General features: G+C 39.8%; 3 protein-coding genes across 4 annotated transcripts in view; 1 reads left to right on the forward strand and 2 right to left on the reverse strand.

Annotated features, from left to right (window-relative positions):
- LOC105562462 (thioredoxin reductase 1, mitochondrial) overlaps positions 1 to 645 on the reverse strand; it is a 9,681-nt gene extending 9,036 nt beyond the window's left edge. The window contains exon 1 of the mRNA XM_012013322.1: positions 1 to 645. Coding sequence (XP_011868712.1) covers positions 1 to 522 — 522 coding nt within the window. The 5' untranslated portion in view covers positions 523 to 645.
- The window catches only part of LOC105562461 (uncharacterized oxidoreductase C663.09c), an 8,314-nt gene extending 5,265 nt beyond the window's left edge, over positions 1 to 3,049 (forward strand). Inside the window, exons 3-5 of the mRNA XM_012013321.1 lie at positions 2,106 to 2,296; positions 2,380 to 2,532; positions 2,734 to 3,049. Coding sequence (XP_011868711.1) covers positions 2,106 to 2,296; positions 2,380 to 2,532; positions 2,734 to 2,958 — 569 coding nt within the window. The 3' untranslated portion in view covers positions 2,959 to 3,049. The remainder of the gene's footprint in view (positions 1 to 2,105; positions 2,297 to 2,379; positions 2,533 to 2,733) is intronic.
- Positions 2,898 to 7,249, reverse strand: LOC105562460 (B-cell CLL/lymphoma 7 protein family member B). 2 transcript variants are annotated; one of them, XR_001008975.1, is made up of 5 exons: positions 6,990 to 7,249; positions 6,388 to 6,463; positions 6,195 to 6,300; positions 5,870 to 6,115; positions 2,898 to 2,973 (listed from the first exon to the last, which is right to left on the reverse strand). XR_001008975.1 is itself a non-coding variant. In XM_012013319.1 (4 exons), exons 1-4 carry the CDS (start codon positions 7,079 to 7,081, stop codon positions 5,997 to 5,999), a joined length of 393 nt encoding a protein of 130 aa, XP_011868709.1. In that variant the 5' UTR covers positions 7,082 to 7,249; the 3' UTR covers positions 3,406 to 5,996. The 2 variants fall into 2 exon arrangements, 1 of the variants encoding a protein (XP_011868709.1); XM_012013319.1 differs by lacking the exon at positions 2,898 to 2,973 and having other exon boundaries at positions 3,406 to 6,115.
- Between the last annotated feature and the right edge of the window lie 1,238 nt (positions 7,250 to 8,487).

Genomic DNA, 8,487 nt, shown 5'->3' on the forward strand with positions numbered 1-8,487 from the left:
ATCTACCTGGTCCTCCACTTTGTTCTTATTTTCGACATCGGCCTCCGTTTTGACCTCCAATTTCTCCGTCTTGTCCGTCTGATTTTCTACCTTGTTCTCCACTTCATTTTCAACACCGCTCATCTCGTTCTCCGTTTTACTGTCTATCTCGCTGTTCACCTGGTTTTCCACCTTGTTCTCCGCCTTATTCTCGACATTGCCCTCCATTTTGGTCGCCGGCATATTCTCGGTCTTGTCTATCTGGTTCTCCACTTTATTCTCGACATCACCATGCGTTTCGCCTCCCACTTTATCCCCCGTCTTATCTATCGGATTTTCCACTTCGCACTCCACCCTAGTCTCCACATCGCCCTCCGTTTTGTTCCCCGCTTTATTCTCTACCTTGTCGGCCACCCGCTTCTCCGCTTTACTCCGCGCTTTGTGCTCCTCGCTTTCTCGATCGCTCGAGTCAGAATCAACGGTTTGCGATTTTTCACAACAGATCAACCACGCTTTCGCCCTGTTCACTTTGCGCGCTTTCATATCCGCGACCGGACACAGATGCGAAACGAGAAAGAGTAAAATTACACGATCGAGAAACGTCCAGAGCGAAACGCGTCGCGAATATTCCTATAGTAGTAAAAAAAAGCACGATTTTGCCGAGCCTGTACTGATCGATACGTGCTATCTGATAACACATAACTCCAGAGTTTTCTAACGCTAAAGATCAATCCTTTCTTCTTGCGCGATAAACAAGTCAATTTTCATTCTTTATCGGCGCTCGATACGCGGCGATTCGTTAAAATGCGATAATGAAGAATGCGATGATAATGAAAATCGTCGCATTATTTAGAAAGTTGAATTCACGCGCAAACGTACAGAGATATTTCTACGCCATGTCTGCAACAATTCGTCAATCTAAATTTCAAAATAGCAATAAATCGCATATATTCTCTGTACTTTTTAATAAATATAAAAACAGCCAAAAAACTTTTACAGTTAGCACTGCGCCAAAGTGAACAATTCTCGCGACGTGACTAGCACCTCGGCAATCTGGGAATCTTTAAAAATATCGCGGATACTCCGCAAACTTGTTTTTGTGTTTCTTTCTCTATCTATATTAAAGTGCAATAAACATCATAGATAACTTGGTTGCAATTGTCTTCTATCTCTTTTTAAAGAATCGTCACATCCATCGAAATAAATCTGTAAAGTATATTAATTTAAAGTTCCTGTGGCACGATTAATTTTTCCGAAAGTCTTCAAATTATGAATTTTAATATGTCAAATTCTTAACGCTATTTGTTTTCTCATTTTTTCAAAATAACCCAAGCAACACAGCTGTGTTCAAAGTACGTTCAATAAGCGTTAAAACTTCATTTTAAATGTGTAAGTTGAAAAAAATGAACGTTTAAAATTTAACATCTTCAAATAGACATTTATAAAATGTTTTATAACGTTTATTTCAGTTTCTTTTTACTAGTTTAATACGAGACGTTTCGACGGTTTAATACGTTTTATACGCCATGAAAACATATCGGCTAAGACATTTATTAAACATTTATTAAACGTGAATGGTTTACCTGGGAAATTGCAAACTATATGTATTTAACCTTAGAACGTAAAATCGAAATAGTCATGAAATTTCTTTAATCTCATTACAAACGATTTAAGACAAAACAAAGACATAAAAAGTGCTGTGTCACACTATTATGTCATATCTTCATTGATAGAGGAATGTCCTCTATTGAGATAGGATTCTAATGTGAGATAGTAGATCTTCAACGTCCAAATTCAACGGCAAATCTTTTTTTGCAACGATTACACGATCTAACGATCAATTTTCCACTAAGCAGACTTCACTCCAAGGGCAATAAAGTCATGGTGGAATCAACAGACGATGCCTATTAATTTAGCAGAAACTCCGCTATCTCATATTACGATCCTTCCTCATAATAGGAGACTTTCCTCTACGTTATGCTCTGACAAATGCTGGTGCGTAATACAAAAAAATTTATCAGAAACTACCGTGGAAAGTGGAACAAAACTTGAACCTACTTCTCACAAAAACATACGTGTAGCAGGTTCTAATATCGTTCGCGAAACTTTATACTGCCTTTTTCCAGATTTAACGGATACGGATAGCTACGAGAGAATCGTGGACACGGTCAGCAAAAGGGTAAATGGCGCTGGTCTCAACGTTCTGTTCAACAATGCTGGTATTTCCAGCAAATTTACGCGTCTTGGCCTGGTGAAGAAGCAGCAGATTACAGACGCTTTTCTCGTAAATACCGTGACACCGATTATGCTGACAAAAGTACGCCTACAGCCATTTTGCATTTATGAGTTTTACATTGACGAGTAGCGTCGGTTCGTAACTGAGGGAATAATTGATTCAAGGCCTTCCTGCCGCTGCTGAAGACGGCTGCAAAAAGTTCCGAGGATAAAACGGGATTGAGCGTACGAAGAGCAGCGGTTATCAATATGACGTCTGTCCTGGGCAGCATTGCTGAAAATAGCGACGGCGGTTTTTATCCTTACAGATGCAGCAAGGTAGAACCTCGAGTTCAGGATACATGTGCATCTCGTTGCATAATTGCGCCTACAAAATTTATGAAGCGCTGTTACTACCTGAAATTTTTTCACTTGTAAAGATTTAGAGAAAACTACACTCTCTGGAATTAATGAATATGTATCCTCAAACACTTGAAATAACTTTGCGAAATATCTTATCTAATCTCACTTGCAAAACAGGCGGCGCTTAACGCGGCGACAAAATCGATGAGCGTCGATCTGCGAGCAGATGGGATTTTGGTAGCGTGTTTGCACCCTGGGTGGGTGCGCACTGATTTGGGCGGCAGCAACGCTCCGATGGACGTCGACACCAGCGTCAGGTGCATTCTGAATACCTTAAACTCGTTGACGGAAAAAGAAACCGGCTGTTTCGTGCAGTACGATGGTAAAATACTGCCCTGGTAATAGTGGTCAAGTAAACTATTTAATCAAAAGAAATTTTTTATACATAGTGTTATATATATATACGTGTGTATATACGAATTTTTAAATACTTTAAATCAATATTAAATATACATCGTTTTTGTAAAAAAAACTATAAATATACATAGATTTTTACTTTAAAAAATCTAAAACAAATATTCCAATTTTATGCGACTTTTGTGATAAAATTGTCAGTTAATTTCATTAAAACACAATTTCACAGGGTGGAAGTTCTCCATTACAAATTAGACATTTCCACAAAAATCACACGCACTTTCTTACATTTTGAAATACTCGCTATAACAATTAGTGAGAATATCTTTGTATCTGAAGATTTTCTTACTAACTTTTATATCTTTATACAAACATACTACAAATGTATTAATGTATGTGTGTGTTTTCATAAGCAATGTATAGTATGCACTGATCAAGAGGTCATTCAACTATTTTATTCGTACGAGTCCAAGCTTATTTTGTACATGTCACGGTGCTATAACGTAACGCACAGGAATGCAAGTTCTCCTATAGTATCAATAGGTGAAAAAGAAATGGTATTTGAAATATATACAATGATTTTTATGGACTATCAGAAACGTGAACTGCGTTTGAAGGTAACATATGCGTATACGTATGTATGTGTTTCTTCACCATTTAACTTATTGCAAAACTAATCCATTCGAGTATTTTGTAAGGATAATTCTTGATACAGTAATATGTCGTTATAGCGAGAAAAACATAGTTTCGAAAGAAAATAATATAATGTTACTACGCAATCGCTGCGAATGTACAATCCGCTTCTATTATCAAGCCCTTTGCAACCTCTTTGAAGTCATTTACTATCATACCCCCGAATGTTGAAAGGGTTATATATAACGTATATTGCATGTACGAGGTCTGTCCGGAAAGTATCCAACCTTGTGCTGCAGCAAGAGAAAGAGCTAAATCTGATCGAATCTTCTTCCCTAAAGAGGAGTTTTTTCAATTTGGGGAACAGCCAGAAGTCGCAGGGAGCCAGGTCAGGACTGTATGGGGGCTGACGAAGCTGAACAATGCCGTGTTTCACAAGAAATTGCTGGATAAGTTGCGATGTGTGGGCAGGTGCGTTATCGTGGTGCAGCACCCAGTCGCTACTTTTCCACAAATCTTAACTAAAAATTTCCGAAACAACAGTTTTTGGAATTCCGATGTCTTCTTCTAAATCTTGAACAGTCAAACGACGATTTTGATCGACTAAAACTCGAACTCGGTCCACATTTTCAGAAATTTTAGCCGTTACCGACCTGCCAGAACGAGGGTCGCTTTCAACTGATGCACGACCGCTTTTAAATCGCTTAACCCATTCTTTAATCTGTGTATCACTCATGGATTCATCGCCATATACTTTACGAATCATGTGGATGGTTACCGAACACGAATGACCAAGTTTTTGGCAAAATTTAATGGACACATCTTTGTTCGATGCGTTCAGTCATCGTGAAATGCAACGCGCACAAAATTCAATGTTTACTAAACAGCGTACCGTTGTCGACTGAAGACTCGAAGGACCGTGCTGCCTGGCAGGGGCACTCATAAAGGTCCCCCCTAAATAACGAATAGCTATTTTTAACCCTAGCACACCCAGGTACAAGGTTAGAGCACAAGGTCGGATATTTTCCGGACAGACCTCGTGTTATTTCATTGTTCTCGAAACAATAAAGTTAATCATCTCATACTTTTTCACTCAACAATTTCTTTATGATATTCAGTAAGATTGGACAGTATTGGAGATTATAACGCGTACTTTGTTTCATTACACGGAGGGTTGTTTAATAAACATTCAAATACATGTTCCTCGGACATTTCCTCGGACGTTTTTGTTTCTGATTTTCGACCGACTCCGGTGTCATCTTGAAAACATTTTCGTACCCCAGTTAACACTTGGAGTCGCATTATTCAGATACGTTACTTTTTTTCTTATAATTCGACTATCCATGTCTTCGACAACTGCAACTTTCCTTGTCATGTCTCGTTGACCTACGAGTGTACTTAAAATCTTTTACAACAAAGGTTATCATTTATTCTAATTCCATATTTATCCTTCGGTCTCACACCATGCCAAAAATGCTTATACCAATTCAGGTTTTTTGATCCACCAATCTTTAAGTAACAAACTTTTACGGTTGGTGGTTCCAGCCTCTTGGTAAAATCGGTCCTTAGTGGAAATGAGACAGATCTCAAGAAGATTCGCTTGAATTTAAACTGAGGAACATGTATTTGAATATTTATTAAACAGTATTGCATGCGATGCAGCAATATCCATGTAATATTTCACCGCCCAACCTTGTTGAATATTGTACTTCCATTATCGAGAGTCATTTAATCATTGTATCATTTATTATACTTTTAATCTTTTAATCAACTTTTTATAATCCAAAACATATAAAATGAAATCGAATTTGGGTCCTACCGACAAATCAATTTCCTATACAGAACTAAGCACTACTTCCGCAAAGATTATATGGAAACCAGAAATTAATAAACAGATTAAACTTGGGTGACGCGTAGATCTGCATGGGAACGATTGATTCTTACAATTAGACAACAGACCCCAAGTTCGATTTCAGAGTTTATCCTACAACTCTTTCACAAGTGACTGATTCAAGACTTAAAAAATGTGTAAAAAGAATATGTAACGGATTGATCACTCGCCTGATTTTATTCTAGCTAAGCTGACCATTGTTTCTATAAATTCAATTGGAAAATTCGTAATAAATTCATATGTAAAAAAATAAACTCCGTTATTACGTAATTCAAAACGTTTCCTAAGATCGATACTATATATAATTATATAAGCATATTTATACATATATTATCTATATCTCACTAAATTTGGATGAAACAGAAATTAACTTACTTCATCCGTTATCGAAAGGTATGACTTAATGTAAATTATCAAGTGGATTTCACGAAAGAGATAACGATTCCTAAATGTGTCAATCCCTATACGATGTTGGCGATGATGCTGATTTGTAGGTCGAACATTAGTCAGACTTTAATCTCTTAGACGTAGTTTCGCTGTTTTGCGAATTGGAGTCCTCCGAGAAGCCCAAGTGCGCGGAAAAATCTGTCAGTCCTTGCGAATCGCTAACGGTGGAGAAACCTGTCAGCGTGTCAGAAAGGTGCGTATTGCGTTAATCAGCAGCGGTGACGCCTTCGCCGAATTCCAAAGTCAAACTCACATGTATTGGAATCTTCCGTAAGTCCAAAGTTAGAATTTGACGAGTCTATTCCCCCTTTTCTCGGCAAACCGTTTTCCTTGTCGGAGACCGTCTTTCCTTTCTTCTTCTATAAATGTATAAAATATTTATGCAAAACTTACGCAATTATCCGCCCCGGTTGAATCTTAATCAGCGTGAATTACGCGTGAAATACCTGATCGAGCGTCGAGATTGGAACCCATTTGTATATTTTCATAGTTGTTTCTCCTATTGTGACCCATTTCTTTTCCCTACAAACATATATACATATATGCACACACTTAGAATTCCGTTACTTATGAACTTTCATATAAATAACGATTTCAACAAAAGGCAAAAACATCTGTTTTACATTAAAAGATGAAAGAAACGTCTTGTTTTTCTGAGTAAGACTATTGTTATATATTTGTTCTCGTTGCCGCGAGAAAATTTATGACAATTCAAAGCTCAGCTACGGAATCGGCAACCGAGCCGACGATATTCCCGTTCAAACGCTTGCTCTCAGCCGATTAGAATTAGCTGCTGTCGAGCGGTCTCCACGTTACTTTCGTACTTGGAAAAAGGATCTTTCAACTTGGAACATTAGCAACCGTCTCGCGGTCTGTCGTTAGTACCTTTGGGTGCACGCCCTTCGGCAATTAAACGAGACAAAAGCACTTGTTACACTTTTTTGCACGATCCGTGATCGTCCTCCAGGAAATAAGCGAGAAAGGACAACAAACACGGGACCCGGCAATTCCTCTTCCTCATCCCTCCGACACGACACAGGGAACTTACCAATGGCGAACTTTATCAACTACCTGCATCACACGTTTAATGTCATCCTTGGCACGACTGCGAGTCTCCGCGCGCACTGACCGCGACATCATATTATTGTTCGCGCGCGATTAAATCACCGGTAAACAATTGTTACACTCGTTGCGCGGCGCCAGGGATACCGGGACATCCGCGCGAGCAGCGAAGAGGTTAGGTAAGTGTCAGAGACAAGCGAAAATCTCTACCGCCGCTCTTCGCAAATCGCACCATAACCCATTGATCCCACTCCCATCATCAAGATGCTTTTAAGGTGCTATTTACATGAGAACGTCGAGGCATTAAGGTGCCTTTTCATGCTGACGCCGAAGCCTAAAGCCTGCTACAGACTGCACGCAGCAAGCAGCAAGCGTCGAGCAGCAGCCAATCAACGAAGAGATATTTTCTACGCCACTGCTGACGCTTCCGCAAAATTCAGCAGTGTTGGATCCTCGCTGCTCGACGCTTGCCGCTTGCTGCGTGCAGTCTGTAGCAGGCTTAAGGTACCATTTCATGCGCAGCATACTGCCGCAGCAACTCGCTGCTATTGGTTGAAGAATTGTTACTAGATGCTGCAAAATAAATTTCACCATATTTTGCTTCATCGCTGTGAAGTTCAATTGAACGAACAGCAAAGCAGCAGACACGCGATCTAGCCGGACAGTGCTGCTGCAGCTATTCCTTTTCCATGAGCAGCAAATATGCTTTAGTGAATTTGGATCACGTGACTAAAGCCCGCTGCAGACGATGCTATTTTTCCTGCTGGATTGCTTGCGATTTAGTAAATTACTATCATTGCACCACTCAGCATTCAGGATTCCTAGTAATTTACTAAATTGCAAGCAATCCAGCAGGAAAAATAGCATCGTCTGCAGCGGGCTTTATTTGCTGCTGCTGCATGCTGCGTATGAAAAGGCACCTTTAAGCCTGCCACAGACTACACGCAGCAAGCGGCAAACGTCGAGCAGCGAGGATCCAACACTGCTGAATTTTGCGGAAGCGTCAGCAGTGGCGTAGAAAATATCTCTTCGTTGATTGGCTGCTGCTCGACGCTTGCTGCTTGCTGCGTGTAGTCTGTGGCAGGCTTTAAGCCAACGGCACACGATACTATTTTTCCTACTGGATCGCTTACGAGAGCCAATCAGGATGCAGAGTTTTCGATCAGGTGACGCAAGGCTGAATCCTGATTGGCTCTCGTAAGCGATCCAGTAGGAAAAATAGTATCGTGTGCCGTTGGCTTAAAGCGTCGTCTACAATAGCTGCGTTCGGCAAAAAAATCTGAGATGCGAGCGAGCAGATGTCGAGCTTGAATCACGTGATCTCCGAGCAAGCCGAGCACTAATCTCAATGCCGAACGATTTCAGAGCTCTCAAAGCTGGTTAAGAACGTTCATCGGCTGTAATTATTAAAGTTTCAAGTTTTAGAAATCAGGATTCTTATGTCAACTAATTTTAGTTTGTAATTTGATTTTGTCTATGTTTTT

The sequence above is a fragment of the Vollenhovia emeryi genome, unplaced genomic scaffold (assembly GCF_000949405.1).
Source record: "Vollenhovia emeryi isolate VEMERY1.0 unplaced genomic scaffold, V.emery_V1.0 DF939187.1, whole genome shotgun sequence".
Classification (NCBI taxonomy): domain Eukaryota; kingdom Metazoa; phylum Arthropoda; class Insecta; order Hymenoptera; family Formicidae; genus Vollenhovia; species Vollenhovia emeryi.